The sequence below is a fragment of the Chiloscyllium punctatum genome, chromosome 24 (genome assembly GCF_047496795.1).
Source record: "Chiloscyllium punctatum isolate Juve2018m chromosome 24, sChiPun1.3, whole genome shotgun sequence".
NCBI classification, from domain to species: domain Eukaryota; kingdom Metazoa; phylum Chordata; class Chondrichthyes; order Orectolobiformes; family Hemiscylliidae; genus Chiloscyllium; species Chiloscyllium punctatum.
In genome coordinates, this window is record NC_092762.1 from 58,952,467 (window position 1) to 58,978,445 (window position 25,979).

General features: G+C 40.4%; 1 protein-coding gene across 2 annotated transcripts in view; it reads left to right on the forward strand.

Moving 5' to 3' along the window:
• The first annotated feature begins 173 nt into the window (after positions 1–173).
• med16 (mediator complex subunit 16) overlaps positions 174–25,979 on the forward strand; it is a 42,839-nt gene continuing 17,033 nt past the window's right edge. For both annotated transcript variants that reach the window (XR_011964014.1, XM_072593929.1), the window contains exons 1-9: positions 174–383; positions 1,983–2,090; positions 2,972–3,141; positions 3,348–3,779; positions 10,052–10,157; positions 11,762–11,914; positions 18,856–19,067; positions 20,166–20,372; positions 22,086–22,296. Coding sequence is in view for 1 of the 2 variants with exons in the window: in XM_072593929.1 (XP_072450030.1) it covers positions 248–383; positions 1,983–2,090; positions 2,972–3,141; positions 3,348–3,779; positions 10,052–10,157; positions 11,762–11,914; positions 18,856–19,067; positions 20,166–20,372; positions 22,086–22,296 (1,735 nt within the window). In the remaining variant the exon portion in view is untranslated. The remainder of the gene's footprint in view (positions 384–1,982; positions 2,091–2,971; positions 3,142–3,347; positions 3,780–10,051; positions 10,158–11,761; positions 11,915–18,855; positions 19,068–20,165; positions 20,373–22,085; positions 22,297–25,979) is intronic.

The following is a 25,979-nucleotide window of genomic DNA, read 5'->3' on the forward strand; positions in this document are numbered from 1 at the left end:
GTGCCTGCGCTCTGGGTGTAGCGGGTCGCAGCACGCCTGCGCTCTGGGTATCGCTCGACGGACCGCGCCTGCGCTCTGGGTGTAGCGGGTCGCAGCACGCCTGCGCTCTGGGTATCGCTCGACGGACCGCGCCTGCGCTCTGGGTGTAGTGGGTCGCAGCACGCCTGCGCTCTGGGGATGGCTAGTCGGGCCGCGCTTGCGCTCGAGGCGTTGGGAAACCAAGTGGACAGGCTCTGGTAAAGTAAACATGGATATAGCGTATGTCTGTGAGTGGGAGAAGCGGCCGAAGAGCAATTATTGTCCGTCTGTATTGCTGGTATGTGCTTGGTCCTGCAGAAACCTGGTTGCCTTCACAACGGATCTGAAGAACGAGGAAGAACAAGGTAAGGTTTTGGGTCTGGTCTGCCTCATCTTTCTTTTAGGACATAATAAAGTTCTGGTGATTTAAAATTCTTAAATACTATCTCCAGCGGTATGAATTTCTCTAACGCTGAACTGGCTTTTGGAAACACCTTGAAGAGCTTCGTAAACAGAGTGTGACTGTTGTTACGTGACAGAAATATCAACCCATTTGCAGAGAACAAGATCTCAGCAATAATTCAAAACGATAAACTTATGTTTTGGTTGACTTTGTCAACCAGGGAAAGAAATAGATGTCACCTAGCCTGAATCTACCATATTGTAGCTACCAGTTTTTGTAGTTTAGTCAGGTACTTGCCTTCAAGCATCACTTCAAAGACTTGAGCACAAATCTAGGCTGACACATCAGTGAGTTTAAGAGGGAATGTACCATGCGAGAAGGTACCATCTTTGAGTTGTTGGGGTCTTCTAAAATGTATGTTAAAGATGGCCGTGCATTATTTAGAGGAGGGCATGGAACTTCTTTCCAATGTAATAATCAACCAACACCTGAAAGCAGATTATCGTGTTTTTATTTGCATTATTGTTGGTTAGATTTTGCTCTGCATAATTTAGCTCTCTGCATTTCCTACATTACAATAGTGACTTTATTTCAAAAGGAAGTGATTTAAGATATCCTGATATTGTGAGAACTGCAATAAAAATATGATTAATTTTCTAGCATTTATTGTACGCTTCTGACTATAATATTGAACAATTTGTTTTTAATACAATGTCTGTATCCCTGGGGATTAAGATATTTTATTTTGTTTGTTGGACATACAATAAATATCAAATTGGATAGGTTCAAAGAATTCCTGTGGCTACAAAAGCAGCAGGCCCTGAGAATTAAGTTTGTTGTCAGCAGAAAGTGGAGAAGACATTGGCTCTAGATTATTTTCCAAAATAAAATTTGCTGATATAAGCTGCAACCCAATTTTTTATACAGTAATTAGAAATAAAAGAAATGCTCTCAGATATATTGGAGTAGTACTAAATAAGATAAATATTCAAAATACTGTCGGGAAACCTTTAACTTCTAAATAGAAGTCAAAACAGGACAGGACTGGAGCAAGTATAAAACATTTGCAGTACCAATTGAATGTTGAGGCCACAAAATAATTGATCCAATTGCTTTGTAAAACATTTTTCCTACGTTCTGCTTCTGGCTGGACTTAAACTTTTGTGAAAGCTGACAACCAAAATTTTGAACTCTAGGTGTGTTGCCAACTTGAACCAGGTCAGTGCAGTGCATTTGTTAAAAGGAAAGGACTTTCCAACATGTTGGGGTCTTGCTAAACCACTATGACTTTGCAGTGATGAGCTCAGGCCCCAAACTTTACTCTTTTTCATGAGAAGTACCAACGTTTGCATTCTTACTGAGTGCTGACGAGAATCTTTCCTTTCTTTGTCTTTATGTTTGTTCCTAAACCTTGTACTGTATATTTTTCAATATTTAGACCTAATCAACTGGCTCTGTGTTTCAAAAATTGTTTGATATTAGATTATTCATAATTTATTTGAGAATAATTTGGGCAGTGAGATTGTGCATAGTTTCCTAACTGTACATCACTTTCTTACAGATCTTACTTATATGATTCACATTTTGGACACTGAGCATCCTTGGGATGTTTACTCCATCAACTCAGGACATCATGAAGTGATTACTTCTTTGGAGTGGGATCAATCTGGTAAGCTTTGTCTGGTTAACTTTTAAGAATATAACTGTTTTGACCCAGAACCACTAGATTCAATCATAAAATAACAAGGTAAATCTAGCTATGCAAGCCCATCATGGATTTGATAAACAAATAACTACCATATGCATTATACTTTAAATGAAAAAAAATATAATCTGATGAGGATCAGTTATCCTCACTAATTAGTGGTGCTAGGTGGTACTGAAGGTTTCGGGCTTAAGATCTGACCTGTTCAATGTTTTTCCCTATTGTCTGTACCCTCATTTAAAGATGCGCTCGATAGGAGCACTTCTTATTAATCATCTGAGAAGGTTGTATAGTTGAGATAATGTTTCTGCTTTATCCTGTAGCAAAGCCACAAAATACTTTACAAAGTGTGCTCTTGATTTTACCACACAATGCAGAGAAGAACTCTTTCTCAATGTTTGCAGAAGAGCACTCATCCAGATCAATGCTTGCTACTTCAGTAATGGTGCATGTATGGAATGAGCTGCTAGAGGAAATGGTGGAGGCTGGTACAGTTACAACATTTAAATGGCATCTAGATGGGTATACGAATAGGAAGGGTTTAGACGAATCTGAGCCAAGTGCTGGCAAATAGATCTAGATTAATTTGGGTTATCTGGTTGGCATGGATTTGGACCGAAGGGTCTGTTTTCATGCTGTACATCTGACTCTATGACATTCACATTTCCTTTGTGGATAGCTACTACGTTGTTGACTGAATTATCTTCTGACTTCAAATTTAATGTAGTTGGAAAATAAAGTTAGCTCAGGAACTGAATGGTACCATAATTGTTTCTAAAATGTATCTTTTTGAATTGAAATGTCTGTCTAAAATGTCATTTTGCTCTACTCTGCCTCCTTGTAAGGTTCTCGGTTATTATCTGCTGATGCCGATGGTCAGGTGAAATGCTGGAGTATGACTGATCATCTGGTAAACAGCTGGGATAATATAGTCGGAAGTTCAGTGGACGGGGACCCTATAGTGGCCTTGTCATGGCTACACAATGGTGTCAAGTTGGCCTTGCATGTAGAAAAGGTATGTGCTGCAGTCAAAGTCTTAAGCAATTTTTTTAATGACCTGTCAAAATCCAACATCTTGTCTGAAACAAAATTCACTGCCTGATACAGTCTGTCACGTGGCTAGGTGTAGCACAGAACTGCATTTTCTCATTAATCTGTGACTCTTAAATTCTGGAACTTTAAGATTACTTTTATTTTATTTTTTACCTCATTCCCCATCAGTCTGGAGCGTCCAATTTTGGTGAGAAGTTTTCTCGAGTGAAGTTCTCCCCGTCCTTGACACTTTTTGGAGGGAAGCCAATGGAAGGTTGGATTGCTGTAACCATCAGTGGTCTTGTGACTGTGTCGTTACTGAAACCAAGTGGACAGGTTCTCACCGCTACAGAGAGTTTATCACGCTTGAGAAGCAGAGTTGCCCTGGCAGACATAGCATTCACTGGTGGTGGGAACATCGTAGTGACCACTTCGGACGGTAGCAGCTCTTCTCCTGTTCAATTTTATAAAGTCTGTGTGAGTGTTGTAAATGAGAAATGCAAAATTGACACTGAACTGCTTCCATCACTCTTCATGCGCTGTACAACAGACACTGCTCGAAAGGAGAAGTATCCGGCTGTCACACACCTGAAATTTTTAACAAGAGAGACATCTGAGCAGGTAATGTGATTTTTCCCTTATTTCTCTCCCTGCATACCTCTGCTGCCAGTCCCACACAAAGGAATTTTTCTGTTGGAATTCAGGTATCTGTTGGTCATTGTGTTTGTTATAGTTCCTTGTATTATCAAAAAATCACTTCTGAAGTAAATATATCTAAACACAACTAGTTTCATTTTGAAATTGATAGTATTAAGGCAACCAAACTATGTTATGCCTATAGAGATTAAAAAAATCTCAAAACATACTGTCCATGCAGTTAGTGTGTGAGAATTGATATTAGTATCCACATAACATAAGTATTGCCATTGTTGATGGATGAGAGTCTATTTAAACTTTATCAAAATAACATTCATTAAGGCTATAATAATTTAAATCTTCATTTATGTTAGTGTATTTATTCTTAATTCTGGTAGGCTGCCATTTTCTGTAGCTGACCTGAATAAGAGAAGCTGTGCTGTAACCATAAACATATGGTTACCAATTTAATTCTGAAAATCAGTGGAGGTGTTAGATTCTTTTTTTCTTGAGATTTTCACACACTTGATGCATCTGCAATATGCCAACTTCTGTGAGCAGCCAAAATTTATTGAGTAAGTACAAGTTTTTGGAGGATCACTTAACACTTTGCAAAGCGTGTCACGCAAAGCTTTCTGAACAAAGTTAGTAATACCCACAAGACAACCCCCAGCCACTCCCCCGTAGTCACATGCCAACCAAGACGCAAAGTAGTGATTTGATTATTTTCAGAAACAATGTAATTAAGATCATTCCTTAATGGCAAGATCTGGTATAAATCTTTTTTTAACTACAGGGTGTGGGCAGAAGTTTAACTGCAATGTTCTTATTGATTCTGAATAGCAGGAGATGGCAATATAAATTTTTTTTTTACATTCTACCTGCAAGATAGAGAAACATGCCACCCTACCCCTGGGACATCCAATTTCTTGCAGGTCAGCAGAACAAATTAACCCTTTAACATCTCAGAAGTTTGAAATGCTTCACAAGTCTGACAGAATCTTTCGAGAAAGAAACAGCATTAATGTTTCAGGACTGACCAGAAGTTAAAGTGTTTAACCATAGATGCTCTCAGGTCTGCTGAGCATTCTTGGCATTTTATGTTTTTATTTCAGATTATTAGCCACACCAAACTTCGTTCTTGTGCCACTATAAAGTTCCTGGCTATCAGAAGTATTAGTGTTGTTTCATATTCTATATAGTCCTTTAGTTTCTTAATGTCTTTCATAGTGTCACCTTTGAATGGTTACAGTACCATCAGATGCCGTTTGACCCACCATGCTGCAAAAGCAATTTATCTTGTGCCAAATCCTGTCTGGCCCCTGCACATAGTTCCTTTTCCTGTAACAATCCAATTCCCTTTTAAATATAATGATTGAATTTGTCTCCAGCATATTCGAAGGCAGTGATATCCAGATCCTATCTATTTGCCACGTAGAAAGTTATTCCTCATTGTCATTGCAACTTCAGTCTGTGCCCTCTGATCTCTATGCCTCTGGCATCTGGATGGGTGTACGCATACAAAGGGCTTAGTGTGATAAGGGCTGAATGCTGGCAAATGGGACGAGATTAATTTAGGATGTCTGGTCGACATGAACACGTTGGACTGAAGCCTTGCTGTACAGCTCTATGACTCTATATACTCTCGAGATTTTAAATACCTCTATCAAATTTTCCAACCATTCATTCTTCAAAGAGAATAGTCACAGCTTCCCTAGTTTATTCACATAACTGAAATCCCTCATTCCTGAAACAATGCTCAAATAAGAAACATTCCAATGGGCGACTCACTCTTTAGGATTAAGTAGACATATTAAAGGTTGTGTTAAACTAAACGAAAAAGCATATAATTATGGAAATACAAGTCACAGGTCAAAATATAAAAAAAACAAAAATTCATTAAGGGGAGACAAATTAGAGCATAAATTTACCCATAAATGTAAAATATAAAATACTTAAATATTTAAGTATTTAAAGAAGAACAGTATCAACAAAGTGAATGCTGGCCCTATAGTATGTCAGACTGGAGAATTCATCTGGGAAAATAAGGAAACAGACAAGTTGAGCAGGTTTTATATCAGAGCTTAAAAATGTGTTGCTGGAAAAGCGCAGCAGGTCAGGCAGCATCAAAGGAACAGGAGAATCGACGTTTCGGGCATAAGCCCTTCTTCAGGAATGAGGAGGGTGTGCCAAGCAGGCTAAGATAAAAGGTAGGGAGGAGGGACTTGGGGGAGGGGCATTGGGAATACGATAGGTGGAAGGAGGTTAAGGTGAGCGTGATAGGCCGGAGAGGGGGTGGGGGCGGAGAGGTCGGGAAGAAGATTGCAAGTCAAGAAGGCGGTGCTGAGTCTGAGGGTTGGGACTGAGAAAAGGTGGGGGGGGGGAGGGGAAATGAGAAAGCTGGAGAAATCTGCATTCATACCTTGTGGTTGGAGGGTTCCTAGGCGGAAGATGAGGCACTTTTCCTCCAGGCGTCGTGTTGCCAGGGTCTGGCGATGGAGGAGGCCAAGGACCTGCATGTCCTTGGCGGAGTGGGAGGGGGAGTTAAAGTGTTCAGCCACGGGGCGGTTGGGTTGGTTGGTCCGGGTGTCCCAGAAGTGACACATTATCTGAAACGTTCTGCAAGTAGACGGCCTGTCTCCCCAATGTATAGGAGGCCACATCGGGTGCAGCGGATGCAATAAGTGATGTGTGTGGAGGTGCAGGTGAATTTCTGATGGATATGAAGGATCCCTTAGGGCCTTGGAGGGAAGTGAGGGAGGAGGTGTGGGCACAAGTTTTGCATTTCTTGCGGTTGCAGGGGAAGGTGCCGGGAGTGGAGGTTGGGTTGATGGGGGTGTGGACCTGACGAGGGAGTCGCGGAGGGAGTGGTCTTTCCGGAACGCTGATAGGGGTGGGGAGGGAAATATATCCTTGGTGGTGGGGTCTGTTTGGAGGTGGCGGAAATGACGAAGGATGATACGATGTATCTGGAGGTTGGTGGGGTGGTAGGTGAGGATCAGTGGGATTCTGTCCTGGTGGCAATTGAAGGGGTGAGGTTCAAGGGCGGAGGAGCGGGAAGTGGAGGAGATGTGGTGGAGAGCATCGTCAACCACGTCTGAGGGGAAATTGCAGTCTTTGAAGAAGGAGGCCATCTGGGTGGCTCAGTATTGGAATTGGTCCTCCTGGGAGCAGATGCGGCGAAGGCGAAGGAATTGGGAATATGGGATGGCGTTTTTACAGGGGGCAGGGTGGGAGGAGGTGTAGTCTAGGTAGCTGTGGGAGTCAGTCGGTTTATGGTCTGGCGAAGGCGCCTGGAGGAAGAGCGCCTCATCTTCCGCCTAGGAACCCTCCAACCACAAGGGATGAATGCAGATTTCTCCAGCTTCCTCATTTCCCCTCCCCCTCACCTTAGCTCAGTCCCAACCCCCGGACTCAGCACCACCTTCTTGACCTGCAAACCTCTTCCCGACCTCTCCGCCCCCACCCCCTCTCCGGCCTATCACCCTCACCTTAACCTCCTTCCACCTATCGCATTCCCAATGCCCCTCCCCCAAGTCCCTCCTCCCTACCCTTTATCTTAGCCTGCTTGGCACACCTTCCTCATTCCTGAAGAAGAGCTTATACCAGAAACGTTGATTCTCCTGCTCCTTGGATGCTGCCTGACCTGCTGCGCTTTTCCAGCAACGCACTTTAAGCTCTGATCTCCAGCATCTGCAGTCCTCACTTTCTCCCACCTTAATATCTGTAGCAAATGTTAGAAGCAATTATTTAATAAATTACAAAACACACTTGGATAGGTTTAAGGTTTATGGGTGGCACGGTGGCACAGTGGTTAGCACTGCTGCCTCACAGCGCCAGAGACCTGGGTTCAATTCCCTACTCAGGCGACTGACTGTGTGGAGTTTGCACATTCTCCCCGTGTCTGCGTGGGTTTCCTCCGGGTGCTCCGGTTTCCTCCCACAGTCCAAAGATGTGCAGTCAGGTGAATTGGCTATGCTAAATTGCCCATAGTGTTAGGTAAGGGGTAGATGTAGGGGTATGGGTGGGTTGCGCTTCGGCGGGGCGGTGTGGACTTGTTGGGCTGAAGGGCCTGTTTCCACACTGTAAGTAATCTAATCTAATCTAACAAAAAAGGTAATCGTGCAGAATTGGCATGGCTTTGTGAAATGGAAATCATGTTTGTTAATCTGTTATTGTTCTTTAAGGAGGTAACATGCCGTGATGATATAGGGAATTGGTGGATGTGCTGTACTTGTGTTTCCACTGGCATTTGATAAAAGGTGGCTTCAAAGATTGTTGTGGAAATTAAAAGCTTGTGGTTTGGAGATAACATATGACATGGGTAGAAATTGGCTGGCTAATGGGAAGCAGGTGTAAATTGGTCTTTTTCAGGTTGGCAGGATTTGACAAGTGGTGTGCCATGGGTGAAGCTGAGACCTCAATTGTTCACAATTTATAAAAAGATTTAGTTGAAAGGACGGCAGGTATGGTTGCCAATTTTGCTGGTGACAAAAGATAGGAAGAAAGGTAAGTTGTAAAGAATACATAAGGAGGTGACAAAAAGGTTAAGTAAGCAAGGAAAATGTGGAAAATGGAGAATAATATGGGCAAATGTGAAATTTTCCATTTTAGCAGGAAGAATAAATTTTTAAAAATTATTTAAATGGTGAGATTGAAGCGTTCTGAGATACATAGGGTCCTGGGTGTCTTTGTGTGTGAATTACAAAAGGTTAGTCTGCAGTTACAGTAATTAATTGAGTAAGTTAATGGAAAGTTTTTGTTTACCATGAGTGTAATTGAGTACAAGAATAGGGAGGTTATGCTTCAGTTACACAGGACTCTGGTGAGACCGCATCCAGAACACTGTGCTCAGTACCTTATTTAAGGAAATGTGTAAGTGCTTTGGAGGTAGTTCTGAGCAGGTTTACTAGACTAACACCTGGAATGTGCAAGTTATCTTACATGGATCGGTCAGACAATCGAGGCTTGTATCCTTTTGGAGTTTAGAAGACTACAAGATGAATTGATTGAAACATACAAAATCCAAAAGGTTCTTGATAAGATCGATGTAGAGACAATGTTTCCTCTGAGAGAAGAATCTAAACTAAGGGATCTCTGTTTGAAAATCAGATATTAGGTGAAATTCTGTGTCTGAGTCATACAGTCCTATAAGCATGGAGACAGGCCCTTTGGCCCAAACTGATCCATGCCAACCAAAATGTCTGTCCACACTAACCCCATTTCCCTGCAATTGGCCTATATCCTTCTAATCCTTTCCTATCCATGTATTTGTCCAAATGCCTTTTAAATGTTGTTAATGTACCCACCTCAACCACTTCCGCTGGCAGTTCAATCCATATGCGTACTACCCTCTGTAAAATAAGTTGTTCCTCAGGTTCCCTTTTATTCTTTCCCCCTAAACTTAAACTGATGCCCTCCAGTCCTCAATTCCCCAATCCTAGGAAAAAGACTGAGTGCATTTAACCTATCCATGCCTCTCAGTATTGAGTGTGTTTGGAGCTTTCTTTCTGAAAAAATGGTGGGATCAGAGTCCTTGAATATTTTTGAAGCAATGGCAGGTAGATTCTTGTTAAGGAGTTAAAAAGTTTTCAGGGGTTGGCAGGTTTGTGGATTTGAGTTTACAATCCAATCACCCATGATCTTATTGAATGACTGAGTAGACTCGAGGGCTGAATGGCATACATAGTCAGATTCACGAGCAAATGTGTTTCTGTACCCTCTCTCATGCCATCATGTTCTTCAAAACGGGTGTAGTATTCCTTTTTAGGGTGAACAAGTTTATGATAATGATCCACAGCGCAAGGAATAGAAATTCCTTTAGAATAGAGGGTGCGTTCACCATTAACAGGGAATCATACATCAGTCTACTGGTGCTGCCTGACCATAATTTATTTTCTTATTTTTGTAACTGCTTGTTGCTGCTTTGTAACTGTTTCTGCAATGTCTGATTTTAACTGTACAAGTGCATGCGTTTTGAGTATGTTAAAATCAGCCCACTGATACATTTTGATCACTGCAAATGATGGTTTGACTTTTAAGTTTTCACTCTTAATAGTACTTTGGTATGATAAGCATTCTGTTCGACTGGTAACTGAAATTGGCAATTTGGGGGGGGGGGGGGGGGGGGTGCGAGTAACTGTGATGGTAACAAACCATTTCAGATTAGTAGAATTAATCTTTTGTTTCAGATCTGTCACTATTACTAATGTAAAAGCTTGGGTGTCAAAGTAATTGATATTTCATGTCCCCTGCAGGTATTACTGTGTGCTTCCAGTCTGACTGGCAGCATTGTAGAATGTTGGTCATTAAGGAAGGAAGGGCTACCAGTGAATAACATCTTTCAGCCAATTTCCCCTGTGGGTGAGTATTGATGTTACTGCTCCAAACAAGATTCATTAAGTATAAATTGCACATAACAGTACTTGACACTTAACCTGCTCTTTCAAAGAGGCTGCAAGTAGTATATTACAGAATGTACATTCTTCTGAAACCTGGTTGTTATCAGTGATTAAGGTTGGGTGTGCTTCCCCCATTTTGATGACTCCCCAGTAAATTGAACTTTGTGAACTCTTCCTAGGTGGAATCTAAGTACAAAGCTGAGATCAAACCTTTTGCTGAAAAACTAGTCACATCGCAGCTCTACTATTCTTCTGCATATTACTGTTTTATTTGCTAAATGCGGTATTAATGTTTTGTGCTACTGCTTTTGGACCGACCCCTTATTCTTCACCCCATGGAAATGGCTGTTTATAGTTTAATCAAAATCAAATCAAATCTTGATCTAAGAAACAAGTTAAACACTAGAATTAGGAGAAGGGTTTCAATATATTAATGATTCTGGAAAAAGGCAAAGAGGTGACCTTATAGAGGTTTACGAAATTATGAGGGGCATGGATAGGGTGTATAGGCAAAGTATTTTCCCTGGGGTTGGGGAGTCCAGAATTAGAGAGCATAGGTTTAGGGTGAGAGGGGAAAAATATAAAAGAGACCTACGAGGCAACTTTTTCACACAGAGGGTGGTACGTGGATGGAATGAGCTGCCAGAGAAAGTGGGAGGCTGGTACAATTGTAACATTTAAGAGGCATCTGGATGGGTATATGAATAGGAAGGGTTTAGAGGGATATGGGCCGGGTGCTGGCAGATGGGACTAGATTGGATTGGGATATCTGGTCGGCATGGTTGGGTTGGACCGAAGGGTCTGTTTCCGTGCTGTGCATCTCTACGACTCATATCTGTGATGTTTCTTTGAAAAGATCTGAATAATTAAAAATCATTGGGCTTCTTCAGCTGTGTATGAGGGAAATGACCAGGTTTGTTGCATTGATAAGATAATTTCATAAGCCATTAGTAGTAAATGATTAATGATTTTTCATTAAAAACAATGGTAATCTTTAATTGCATTATAGCAGGGATGGCAATCTCACTTTGTACTGAATACTGAGAGTTTTCCCAATTTCTATCTCTCTTTAACACTGACCTAAGAAGCAGAATATTGTTCACGTAGCTGGATTAATATTCTTTGTACTATTGCCCAAGGAGTCAATTCTAATATTATCAGAAACTGTAGGTAGTTTGGCTGGAATTTGGTGTGAAAATCAATTAAAAGATAGCGGTCATTAATTTTGTGTACCATTTTGGTCATACTAACTGAGCTTTGAGTCTTTCTCTGGATGTGCAAGTTCCTATGTAAATTGGTCTGTAAACTGAATGTATCCGATGCATCATGTTGCCTGTTTCATTGTTGAAATGCACCATTTATTCATTGCAATAAAAATAAAATGGTAGAGGAACTGGTCAGGTCTGATAGCATCTGTGGAAAGAGAAACTAAAATATTTTGAATCCAATAGGACTCTTCAGACATTTTTTATGTTTAGTTTCTCCATTTTGTTTTCATTTGTGATCTCTAGTATCCTTATATTTTTCTTTTATTTCATGTTGTAATTCTTGATTTGCTTTGTTTAGGTGATAAACAGCCAAGCATTCTGAAGTGGAGAATTCTATCTGCAACCAATGACCTGGATAGAGTAACAGCTGTGGGTTTACCCAAACTTCCAATTTCACTGACCAGTACTGACCTAAAGGTGGCGACAGACACCAAATTCTTCCCAGGACTTGGTTAGTACTATCCCTCACACTAAATCCAAGTAAAAATTTTGTTAATATTTTTCCACTTGTCCAATAAAATGTGGCTTTATGAATCCCTGAGCTTGAACTTCTCAAAGTCTTCATTTTCTGTTTAATAATGTTTGATCATATTATGGTGAGATTTAGAAATTGCTGAAGACCAGCTGTGATGGTAACTGAACAGAATGGCTTTCAGATCATCAAATCCCTGTCTGGTAGCTCAAGAGAGTAAGGTGTTTGAATTACCTGTATTTGTTGGCATGCATTAGCATTGGAAATAGCTGGAATCTATGGCTGTTTCTCTTCTGTTTTGCTGAAGTCTTATTTGTATTGTTTTCAGGGCAGTTTGACATTCCTATCCTTAAGGAGCGATTTGCTGATGAAGAACAGCTAATTGAAAAAAGTTAGATGCTTTTCTGTAATGAGAATATGCCATTTTTTAAATTTATTTTCTAAATGTAACCATTCTATGAGTACAACACAGAAGGAGGCGATTCTGTCTGTTTTGTTTGTATTAGCTGTCTACAACAACAACTCCCTTTGTTCCATTCAGCTGCTTTTTTCACAAAGTCATAAAATCATACTGATGTACAGCATGGAAACGGATCCTTTGGTTCAACTTGTCCATGCTGACCAGATATCGTAACCTAATCTAGTCCCATTTGCCAGCACTTGGTCGATATCCCTCTAAACCTTTCCTATTCATATACCCATCCAGATGCCATTTAAATACTGCAATTGTACAGCATCCACCATTTTTCGTGTGGCAGCTCATTCCATACACGCACCATCCTCTGTGTGAAAACGTTGCCCCTTAGGTTCCTTTTTATATCTTCCCCTCTCACCCTAAATCTATGCCCTCTAGTTCTCGACTCCCTCCTCCCCCCCCCCCCCCCCCCCAGGGAAATGACCTTCTATTTATCCTATTCATGCCCCTCCTGATTTTGTAAACCTCTATGAAGTCACCCCTCGGCTTCTGACCTCCAGGGAAAACAGCCCCAGTCTATTCACATCTCCCTATAGCTCAAATTCTCCAACCCTGGAAACATCCTTGTAAATCTTTTCTGAACTCTTTCAAGTTTCACAGCATCCTTCCAATAAGAAGAAGACAAGAGTGCACACAAAATTCCAAAATTGGCCTAACCAATGTCTATACAACCTTAACATGATTTCCCAATTCCTTATTTCCTGATGAAGGGCTCCTGTCCGAAACGTAGATTTTCCTGCTCCTCGGATGCTGCCTGACCTGCTGTGCTTTTCCAGCACCACTCTAATCTTGACTTCTATATTTAATGCTTTGACCAATAAAGGAAAGCATACCAGACACCACCTTCACTATCCTTTCTACCTGTGACTCTATTTTGAAGGAACTATGAACCTGCACTCCAAGGTCTCTTTGCTTTGCAACAGTCCCTTTCCATTAAGTGTATAAGTCCTGCTCTGATTTGCTTTTCCAAAATGTAGCACCTTGCATTTATCGAAATTAAACTCCATCTGCCACTCCTCAGCCCATTGGCCCATCTGATCAAGATTCCCGTTGTAAACTGAGGTAACTTTTTTGCTGTCCACTACACCTCCAATTTAGGTGTCATGAGCAAACCTACTAACTATACCTCCTATGTTCACATCCAAATCATTTATATAAATGATGGAAGTCATGCAAATCATTACTCCATAGGTGCTTATACAATTCCTTTTGAAAGTCCTAATTGTGTGTGTCTCTACCAAACTTAATGCATTCTAGATTCTAATCATTGGTTGCATGATTTTATTTTCTTGTGAACATACGTGCAGATATCTGAATTAGGAGCAGGAATAGGCCATTTGAAAAGATCATGACTGATCTATCTATCCCTAATAACCTTTCACCCTTTGCTTGTTAAGAATGTATCTAACGCCATCAAAAAATCTCTGCTTCCACTGCCTCTTGAGAGAGTTCTACACATTCACAACCCTCTGTCAGAAAATAATTATGCTTATCTGTGTTTTAAATAGACAACCCCTGAATTTTAAACAGTGATCACAAGAGGAGCTATCCTTTGCAAATGCACCCTCTCAAGACCCCTCAGGACCTTGCACGTTTCAATTAGGTTATCTCTTACTGTTCGAAGCTCCAGCAGATGCAAGTTTACCTTGTCCAGTACTTATTCATGGGACAAGTCACCCATGGTACGGATTAGTTGAGTGAACCCCTAAACTGTGACAGTGCTGTACACCATACTGTCCATGTAGTTGCACCTGTATAATTGAAATATAATCTCCCTTCAATTCACCTCTCAATAAATACTTTCCTAATTACTTGTTATATTTGCATGCTAGCTTTTGGTGATTCATACACTAGAACTTCCAGATCACTCTGTAGCTCAAAGCTCTATAAACTGTCACCATTTAGATAATATACTTTCTTTAATTATTCCTGCCAAAGTGGACAATTTTACGTTTTTCCAAACCCTATGTCCTGGAGCTTTACCCACTCACTTAATCTATTTGCATCCCTTTATAAACACCTTTATTTTCTCTTCACAACTCACTTTTCTATCTGTTCTTGTATAATGACACCATTTGTTCTTTTGCTAATCACCTCAGACAATGACCTCTCTAAAGTCTTGCACTAATGGGAACAGTTCCTCTCTTAATATTCTGTCTAAAGCTGTCATGATTTTCAGCACTTTTATGATATGGCCTCTTAAACTTCTCTAAGGGAAGATCCCCAGTCTCTTCAATCTATCCAGTTAACAGAAGTCTGTCATACCTTAAATCATTCCTGTAATAGTCTGGATACCTTTGCATCCTCCTTAAAATACAGTGCTCCGAACCAATGACCAACTGCACTGTTGAAGCTGATGCAGTGTTTTAAAACAGTTCATTATAACTTCCTTGCTGTTGTACTCTGTCTCCCTTTATACAGTCTAGGACTCAGTATGCCTTTCTCAGTCTACCTTCCTACCTTCAATGATTGTCACAGTCATAGATTGGTGCATGCATACCTCCAGTCTCTCTATTCTTGCACATCTTTAACATCGTTCCCTCTGTTTTCTACTGCCTCTCTTTGTCCTTTATATGAAAGCGTGTCATTTCCCATATTGCATTAAATTTTATTTCCCACTTGTCCAACAGTTAGACTGCCTATCTGTGACCTCTGAAGACTGTTACCAGCCTCACTGTTTAAGGTAGTTCCAAGTTTTGTCATGTACAATTTTTTAAACTGTGTGCACATCCATTACATTTGGTAATTCACATATACTAGAAAAGCAGTGTTCCAAATACTGATTCCAGGGAATTCCAATTTGTACCTCCCTCCAATCCAATAAAAATCGTACAACACTGCTCTGCTTCCTGTAGCTCAGCAAAGTTTTTTTCCATGTTGTCACTGTCTACTTTTATTTCATCAGATTACCTGCAAAGTTGAAGTTTATGGGTCACTTTATCAAAACTTGTTTGGCAGTCCAAGAACTGCATTACCTTTATCAACCATCTCTGTTACATCATGAAAATATCAAACATGTTTTCCTTTTAACAAATCTGTGCTGACTTTGCCAAATAATCCATACTTGTCCACTGACCATTGATTTTGTCCCAGATTATTATCTTCAGTATATTGATTAGATTAGATTCCCTACAGCGTGGAAACAGGCCCTTTGGCCCAACCAGTCCACACCGACCCTCCGAAGAATAACCCACCCAGACCCATTTCCCCTCTGACTAATGGGCAATGACACTACAGGCAATTTAGCACAGCCAATTCACCTAACCTGCACATCTTTGGACAGTGGGAGGAAACTGGAGCACCCAGAGGAAACCCACGCAGACACTGGGAGAATGTGCAAACTTCACACAGACAGTCACCCAAAGCTGGAATCGAACCTGGGACCCTGGTGCTGTGAGCCACCGGATTTCCCACCTCCAGGGTTTAACTCTGGGCTACAGTGGTTAGGTGTACCCTTGAGCATTTTTCGATGAATGTAACATTCACAATTCTTTAGTCCTCGGCTACAATTCCTTATCCCGGAAGGATGGGGAGATTATGGAACAAAATCAGAAATTGCTGGAGAAGCTCAGAAGGTCTAGCAGCATTTGTGCAGAGAAAGCAAAGTTAACATTTTGAGTCGAATGACCCTTCAGAGCTAATAGTAGCCAGGAAATGTAGGTATATAGCTGAAGGAGGAGTGAGCAGTAGGTGGACATGGAGCCCAGAGAGAGAGTAACAGGCAAACAAAGTGACAAATGATAGTATACCAGTGAGAAAGAAAAGCTGATAATAGGAACTTTTTAAAAAAATAAATGGCTCTGCTGAAAGCAATCCCTGTCACGACAGGGTCTGGTTTGTGGGAGTGGGTAAAGAACATGGCAGAAGCTGTTGAAGTTCTAAAACTATTGAACTTGATATTGAAGGTTGCAGGGTTTCTAGGTGGAAGCTCAGGGTTATTTTCGTGGACAGGATAAGAGGTTTCTATAAATTGGTCGACAAGTCTGCATTTCCTCTCCACAGTGCAGAGGAGACCATGTTATGAGCAGTGAATACAGTGGACTAGATAAAGTAGAAGATTATGGCTTGTGCCACCCCAATTTCCACCCCAGCAACCTTGCATTCCATTTGGTCAAGGTGACTTATCAACTTATCAGTACAGCCAATCTTTCTAATGCCTTATCATTACTTCCCATCTAACATCTAACTACATTTTCTTTCAGTATGATTTTGGCAGCATCTTTATCCTAGGTAAAGACAGATTCAAACACTAATTTTGGTACCTCAGCTTTGCCCTCCGCCATTGTGTGTATCTGCTTTTTCTTTCTTCATTGGTTCCATCACAAAGACCTATTAATTTAAGTGCTTACAGAAAATGTTTGGATTTCATTTTATGTTAGTTATGCCATTGTTATTGGGTAATTCACATTGTTTACATGCCTGGCACAAAACTTCCAAAACAATTTATCTGCTTCCTGAAAATGTATAAATCCCTGTAAACTTGTGGAAATCTAGCTCAGCAGTGCCTAAACTGGAGAAGAAGCATTCGCTCAGGTGCTAGTCATCTTAAGCATCTCTGACAGGTCCAAAAAGTGGTTAAGCACAAGGAATGGAAGCAATGTGCAAAAACCCAAGCCACCTGCCTCTTCATGCGCTACCTGCCCCACTTCCGACAAGGTATGAAGATCTAGGAATGGACTGTTTAGTCACCTTGGGACCCAAACTCTGGAGTGCAAGGAAATCATACTCTGTCTCGAGGGACTGCCTAAGAAGAAGAAGTTATGTCAGTCTCTTTTTGTACTCACTCTTTGCCTCACATATTTGCTTTTTTTGCTTTCCCTCTGAACTTTCCATATTCAGCCTGGACATCTTTATATTTTATCCATCTGGTACCTATCATATGCCTCCTTTTGTCCCTCTCATCAATCAGGAAGCCCTGGCTTTAGTTGCATTACATTACCTATCTCCATAGTGGGAATGTAACTTATATGTACTCAAACCTTTAAAGGCAGCCTGTTCTTACAGTTGTTGCTTTGACTGCCAATCTTTGATTGCAATTACCTTGGATAGATTTATTCTCATTCTAATTAAAGTGGATGTCTTCTATTTTAGTACTTTTTTATACTTTAGTTTGCTCCTTGTCTTTTTCTGTGCCTAACCTAAACTTTCCACTATGTTCACAGTTGTCTGCAAGTTCCTCACTAATGTTTGACTTCTCGCTCATTCTCCAGAACCAGATCCAGCAAGACCCTTTTCCTCACTCGGCTAGAAAATTCTCTTTCGGGTTCAAAACTCTTTCCCCCTTTGTGTTCTTTTAACTATTCCTACTCCAGACTATAATAGGTTAATTGATGCCTCACAGTATGATTATTCTAGTTTCTGTATTTTTCTACAATATCCTTGCAAAGCTCCTCTTCTATATTTTTCCCACCAGTTGGTGACCGATAGAAAATAATCAGCAGTGTATGATACCTTTATTGTTTGTCTAACCAAAAAGATTCTGTCCTTGATCTCTTCAGGGTATCTCTTCTGTACAACACTAAATTTCTCCATAATCATTATAACTATCTAATTTACTTCCTTTATTTCTTTGTGTTTCCTGAACACAGTGCATTCTGACATATTTAATATGCAATTCTGACTTCTTTCAAGCGAGGTCTTCATTATCACAACTTCATTTTTGCCTACAACTCACCAATCTTATTTGCCACACTTAGAGTCATAGATCTGTACAACATGGAAACAGAAGCTTCAGTCGAACTCATCCATGCCAACCAGGTATCCTAAATTAATCCAGTCCCATTTGCCAGCGTTTGGTCCATATCCCTCTTAAACCCTTCCTATTCATGTATCCATCCATAAATGTTGTAATTGTACCAGTCTCCAATACTTCCTCTTGTAGCTCATTCCATACATGCACCACCCTCTGCCTGAAACATTTGCCCCTTAGGTCCCTTTAAATCTTTCCTCTCTCAATTTAAACCTATGCCCTTTAGTTTTGGACTCTCCCACCCCAGGGAAACCTAATTTAAACCCTTTGCCAATACCTGTTAGTTTGACACAACCTAATGCCTAAGTCTTAAATTTCTCCTGGTGATCACACTGCTTGCACTTATAGTTGTTAAAAACCTGAAAGTTTCCTGGAATTCCCATATTGAACTAGATGTGCGCTCTATGGCACTGTGGTCACCCTGCTATGCCCCTATTTAATAGGCTATCTAAACTTAACAGAAATTATGAATGACTTTCCAGAAATGGGTTTATGTATTATTATCTGTATTTTTTAAAGCTGTGCTATTTTCAAACAAATATTGTTGGTTGAAGTAGTACATGGTGGCTTTGTTCCATGCATTGACTTAATTATCCTACAGCAATGATAATCCCTAGGCTGCAGGAGTGTATTGCGTCTGATGTGGACAACGTTCTTGTACTAAATTCTAAAGATTTTATTTTTCATTCTGTTCAGGACTTGCATTAGCATTCCATGATGGAACTATTCACATTGTTCACAGACTTTCACTACAAACAATGGGAGTTTTCTACAGCACTCCTTCTCAGCGACCAACAGATGACCAAACTATTAAACGACAACGTACAACTGCATCTTCTGTACACTTCAAAGCATTACAGTTGTCCTGGACTTCATTGGCATTGGTAGGAATAGACAACCATGGAAAGGTGAGAACAAAATTTGAGTTAATTAGAAAGTACATGCAACATTTAGAAAAAAATTATAGAATTTTTATGCTGAGATGCATTTTCAAAATTTGAAATGACTGCTTCATTTTTGTTAATTTAAAAAATAAAGTAGTCATTTCAAATTTTAAAAAATGCATCCCAGCAGAAAAATGCTGTACACTGCAGAAGTATTTTCCCGCTCACCACATCTTTCCTATTTGTGGGCTACTCCAAGTGAGTTTACGTTTTATTCCCCAATGATTTGTGATCTGGAGCTGAACTGATTTGATTAATCTCGAATCAGAGCAGGTCAGGCAGTGTCTGAGGAGCAAGAGAGTCGACATTTTTGTCCTGATGAAGGGTTATGCCCAAAGTGTCAACTCGCCTCCTCGGATGCTGCCTGACCTGTTGTGCCTCACCTTAACGACTTTGAGTCTTCAACATCTGCTGACTGGGGAGGCACGGTTGTTTATTGGTTAGCACTGCTGCCTCGCAGTGCCAGGGACCCGGGTTCGTTTCCCACCTCTGGTGACTGTGTGGAGTTTTCACATTCTCCACGTGTTTGCATGTGTTTCCTCCGGGTGCTCCGGTTTCCTCCCACAATCCAAAGATGTGCAGGTCAGGTGAATTGGCCATGCTAAATTGCCCGTAGTGTTAGGTGCATTAGTCGGGGTAAATATAGGGGGTAGGTCTGGGTGTGTTACTCTTCGAAGGGTCGGTGTGGACTTGTTGGTCTGAAAGGCCTGTTTCCATACTGTAGGGAATCTAATCTAGTCCTCACTTTCTCCTTAATCTTGAATCAGTGGTACTCAATGTCAATATGTGCCCCAGCTCCCTCAACTCTCTTTTAGTGGCAGTAGTAGACGAAAACTATAAGTATATTATAGGAAAAAAACTACTTACCCAGCTTTTGGAAGGTTCTTCATGGTTTGAAAGTTGATTTATTTTTGAAAAAAATATAGAAATAAACTATGAAAGAGTCAATTCTGCTCTTGTCTGAATTTTTCAAGGAATTAGTACGGTGTTCATGATGAAAATTTGCATTGTCCTTTTTTCTTGAAATTTTGAAGTCTGGCTTTCTATCTTGTTCTCAAACAGTTAAGTATGCTGAGGATCTCCCCTTCGATGGGTCACACGTTAGATATGAACACATCGCTACGTCACCTGCTTTTCCTATTGGAGTACTGCATGGTGACTGGTTACGATTGGTGGGACATTCTTTTGCATGTGCAGCCTAACATGGTGCAAAACCTAGTGGAGAAATTACATGAGGAATATACACGCCAGAATCAGGCTTTGCAACAGGTAAGGGATTAATAGAATGTCATGTTGTGCCGGTTACATAATGTGTCTGTCTATAATACTCACTTGCTTTTAGATTAACTACTTTTGCTGCTTATTAAACCTGCATATACAAACAAAAGCCTAGCTAAACTCTATCTTACTAATGAAATGTGAGCTCAGGGAACACAGGCCTCAACTTGGAGAGTGGTGAAGGCATGGAATTGAGGTTGAGTTTGACAGTTCTGCAACTTTCTGTAGCAGTGATGAATCAGTTTATATCGTCAGTTTGGTATCTTCTAAATGGTGTTGGTTAACAGTGCAATTGCTAAATCAGAAGTCTATAGATAAGAGACTGTGTTATGAAAATACTATTTAAGGCTTCAGATATGTGAAACTGTGCTTGTACTGTTGGTATTTGTTATATTTTCACAGCTGAGTACTTAACCTAATCCTTAATTATGTAATCACAGCATTTTACAACAGACAAAAGAGATCATATGCCCTGACGTAGCAGATTACTGAAACTTATCTACTTGAATTCACATTGAAAAAGGACAAAAATATATTTATCCACTTCCCTTTTAAAAAGGACTACTCTCATTAGTGTGATGGGGACATTGCAGACTCGATGGGACAAATGGTCTCTTTCCACACTGTTGGGATTCTATGATTCTACAGAGTCTAAGCTGGGCGCTTCTGTTCCGTGCTAAGGGTATGCTACTTTGTTGAAGTTATACCTTGGAGTTAATGAGTGAAACTGATCATCACCACCACCACCACCACCACCAGGAAAAACAAATGTCATCACCTGCTTTCTTAAATGAACAAACGTAAACACATATACAAGTTTATATAACACTATATTCAGTAAGGAGCAGGGGAGTACTTCTGATATCCAGGTTGACATATGTTTCACAACTTGCATCTAAAAAAGATTTCAAAAACCAGATGCAAACTCTGAAATATGACCAGGAAAGTCTAGAAATACTCAGACCTAGCAATATCTGCAGGGAGGGAAAGTGTTAATATTTCAAGTCAACGATTTTCTTCAGAATGGGATTTTTAAAAAATAAGTAAAATGTCGGGACGTAGGAAAAAAGTGGATGGTAGAAGAGCTTAAATGACAAAAGGATCATGGTCTAAGAAAGATAGTGGCAATGAAATAAATAAAGAAACATTCTTTCTTGAAAAAAATCATAGTTTAACAAAACAAAAGGAAACAAAATCAGGCAGAGGTTATGCTCTAAACCTGCTACACGTGATATTGAGTTTGGCAGACTTTCAAATGCCAGTGGCAGACACAGTTGAGGTATTGTTCCTTGAGCTTGCATTGAACGTCACTGGAACATTGCAGGATGCTTAGGACAACAAAGTCAGAAGGGGAGCAAGGTGGAGAACTAAATTGCGGGAGCTCAGAAACTGAGAACAACTGCAGGTGGAACAGAGATGTTGGACAAAGCAATCACTCTTGTATTTTGGTGACCCCAAGGTAGTGGAGACGCATTGTTTTCAATGAATACAATATATTAAAACAAATGTAGAGATAAATCATTGTTTCCACATTGGAAAACCACCTGTAACATCCCATTTATAGGCCAGTGTTGTCAGCCTTCCTTGAGTAATACCTTGGGATAGCAGTGATCTTTGCTCAGTTTGTTAAAATATTGCTTCCTTGGAAACTTGGGAGCTCTCTTTCTGTGCACATATTTAAGTTGCTTTATTTGCTTTATTAAGGTTCTGTCTACTCGAATTGTTGCCATGAAAGCATCTTTGTGTAAGTTGTCAACGAACACATTGGCAAGAGCCTGTGACTTCCATGCAAAGCTATTGTTGATTGCGATTGGTTCCACGCTTAAATCACTCCTTCGACCACATCTGCTTAACACGCCAGACAAGAGCCCTGGAGAGCGCCTGACTGAAATCTGCTGTAAAAATACTGACATTGGTATGTGCCAAGTGATGGAAATGCAAGCTTTCTGATTTCGTCAGCTTAGATACTGCTACTAGTGTTTTCAGATTGAACTTACAAATTACAGGTGCTTTTAAATGCAAGAAAAGTTGGAGTCATATCCTGACTTTAATTATGCTAGTTATTGCCTCTTTTTTTTTGCCAAACCCGAGGCAAATAAGCATAGAGCTGGGATCATTGGTTTAAATTCTGTTCTTTCTTTAAGTCATTGAATCAGTTAACTGATTTCTACATTTTAAGATAAAACTGGACAGTTTTTAGGCAAAGTAGAGCAGCATTGTCATAGCCCCAGGACATCACTGCTGCTGATCATCAGGGTAATGTCGTAGGTCCAACAATGTTCAACAATACTTCAGTAATTACCTTTCTGCCATCAAAAGGTCATAAATAGGAATATTTGATGATGATTGCATGATGTTCAAAACCATTCATAATTCTTCATGCTGAAATAGTCCATGTCCATATACAGTAAAGCCTGGACAACATTCAGGCTTGGGCTGAAAATTAGTAAGTGATACTAATGTGGCCAATTACCATCTTCACCAAAAGAGAACCTAACTGCTTCCCATTGACATTCTGACATTATCACTGTTGAATTGTGTGGTTTACCATTGACCAGAAATTGATCTGGAGCAGTTTTCTAAATGCTGCAGTTACAAAGCAGGTCAGACCTAAGGAATTCTGTAAAGAGTAACTTGCCTCCTGTCTCCCCACTAAAAGGCACAATTTGTGAGTGTGATGGAATATTCTTCACTTGTCACATTTGCTCAACAACACTCAAGAAGTTTGACACCATCCAGGATAAAGCAGCCTACTTAACTCCATTCACCATAAGTATTTCCTGCACCACTGGTACACAGGATTGCGTTGTGTGCTAGAGACAAGATACACTGCAACAGCTCACCAAGCCTGTTTAACATCTTCCAAACTCATGAAGCCCTCCTACTTAGAAGGACAAGGGCAGCGAACTCAGAGTCATACAGCACAGAAGCAGACCTTTTAGTCCAACTCATCAGTGCAGACCATGTTTCCCAAACTAAACTAATCCCACTTGTCTGCATTTGGCTCATATCCCCCTCAAACCTTCCTACTCGTGTATCTGTCAATGCCTTTTAAGTGTTGTAATTTTACTTGCATGTACCACTTTCTCTGGCAGTTCACATCAAATGACTGTGTGGAAAAACTTGGCCTTCAGGTTCCTTTTAAGTTTTTTCCCAACTCACCTTAAAAATATGCCTCCTACTTTGAACTCCCCCACCATAGGGAAAAGATGTTTTGCTGTTCACCTTATGTATTCCCTTCATGATTTTATAAACCTCAATAAGGTCCCCCCCCCTCAAACTCCTACACTCAAGTGAAAAATGTCCCAGATTATCCAGCCTCTGCCTTTAACTCAAACCCTCCAGTACTGGTGACAGACTAGTAAATTTTATCTGAACCCTCTCCATTTTAATAGTCTCCTTCCTATAGCAGGGCAACTAGAATTGTACATATGGGAATACCACCACTAGCAAGTTCCCTCCCAAGCCACATTATCCTAGCTGTTCATTCTCTGTCACTAGATTGAAATCCTGGGTCTCCTGATATTGCTGTTGGTGTAGCCACAACATGTGGACTGCAGGAGCTCGTGAAAGAGGCTAGAAATCACCCTTTTCAATGGCACTGGATAGGCCCAGGTTGTTTTCTTTAGAACAGGGAAGGCCGATATAAGGGGTTGAAGTGTATAAGATTGAGGAGCACAGATAAGGTGGTTAGGAGGCAGCTGCTTTCCTTAGTTGAAGGGTCAGTGCGAGGAACATAGTGGAGAAGGTGAAGGGCAGGAAGTTTAGAGAGTATTTAAGGAAGAATCTTTTCACTTGGAGTGCAGTGTGAATGTGGAATGTACTGGCTCAGAGGCTAGCGAGTAGCTGGAAACCTCACAACATTTTTAAAAAAAATGTATGGCTATCCATTTGAAATGTGATATGGCTATGGGCCAAGTGCTGGAAAGTGGGATTAGTATTGATTGGTGATGGGTTTTTTTGTCATTGCAGACTTGATGGGCCAAAGGGATCCTCCTGATCTGCATGACTCTGTGACTCTAGAATTAGGATGGGCAACAAATGCTTTCCTTCGTAGTGACTGCAATATCCACAGAAAATTTTAAGTAGTACTAAACTTCTTTCTTTTTTATTTACTCATGCAACTTGTGCATCACTGGCTAGGCCAGCAGTTTATTGCCCGCTCCTGGGTTCAGTTCCCATACTGGCTGAGGTTACTGTGAAGGAATTATTTTCTCAACTTCTCCTCTTACCTGAGCCTTCCATGTTTCTATTGTCCTGTGGGACTGTGGCGACTTTACCTTTTGCAACAAGATTTTATGTTTTTAAGTTAAGGTAAAGTTTACTGCTTATCACAAATAATTAAACAAAATAAGCACATTAACTTAATGGTGTAGTTTGAAACTATGTAAATTATGAGCTGAAAATGTATTGCTTTTCCAGCAGCACATTTTCAGCTCTGATCTCCAGCATCTGCAGTCCTCACTTTCTCCTACACTATTATGAGCTCCGTTTCACTTTTCTATTTCTCTAACCCCTCCCTCCCTCCCAGGGATTTTCTTATACATTACAATAATCTTGAGGGTGTATTGACTTTGGTATAAATCAATCCAAAAGTATACCACACCACTCTGGAATTCACTTTAATTCTCCTCAATGTTCCAAACGTTCTCCAGGGTAGGATTCTATTGTAATCCTTCCATTTGTTTATTTTTTGGCTACCTGGATCTGTCAACTCTGGATGTTTCAGCTCCCTGCTCAGATATCCATTATTTTTCCACAGTTTTTCAAGTTAACTCTGACTGTATTCTGTTACAAGGCTTTTGGAGGACCATTGTAGATTTTTTCCACGAGCTGCAAGCTAGAGTAAATCTTCTAACTACTTTTCCAAAATGAAATTGTAACAATCTCAGTAGAGACCGGTAACTTGCTTTTAAAAACAAAAAGATACCTGAAATCCCAGTTATTTACAAAAACCTATGAAGGCACAAAATTCCACAGTTTAAACCCAAAGAATTTTTATTATAAAATAGTTGAGCAAAACAGAATAAATATACTTAGCTAACCACCTATACTTTTAAATCCAGAATCAATGTAAATTAAATCTGTATTCACAGACAAATTGGAAAGATAAATTTTGCATTAACTGGCAGATATAACGAATAGCAATATCATTAGTTGACCTAGTAGTCCATTCAGCATACAAATCATCAATCTCAATTACCAAAGTCTTTCAAAACTCTGGAGATCACAGTGGGTCGGGCAGTATCCATAGAGAGAGAGAGTAATCTAACATTTTGAATCTAAATGACTTCTCATCAGAGTCATCTAGAAACACAAGCTTGCGTTCTCTCGCTCGCTCTCTCTCTCTCTCTCTCTCTCTCTCTCTCTCTCTCTCTCTCTCTCTCTCTCTCTCTCTCTCTCTCTCTCTCTCCATGGATGCTGCCTGACCTGCTGTGATCTCCAGCATTTGTTGTTTTTAGCACAGACTCCAGCATCTGCAGTAATTTGCTCCTCTTTTGAAACTCTGCCTTCCTCATGAAAACTGTAGTTTCTATCCTTCTAGAGGCTAGAAGCAGTCTACATAAAAAAACAAAGCAATGACTGCCTCTGTTTGTT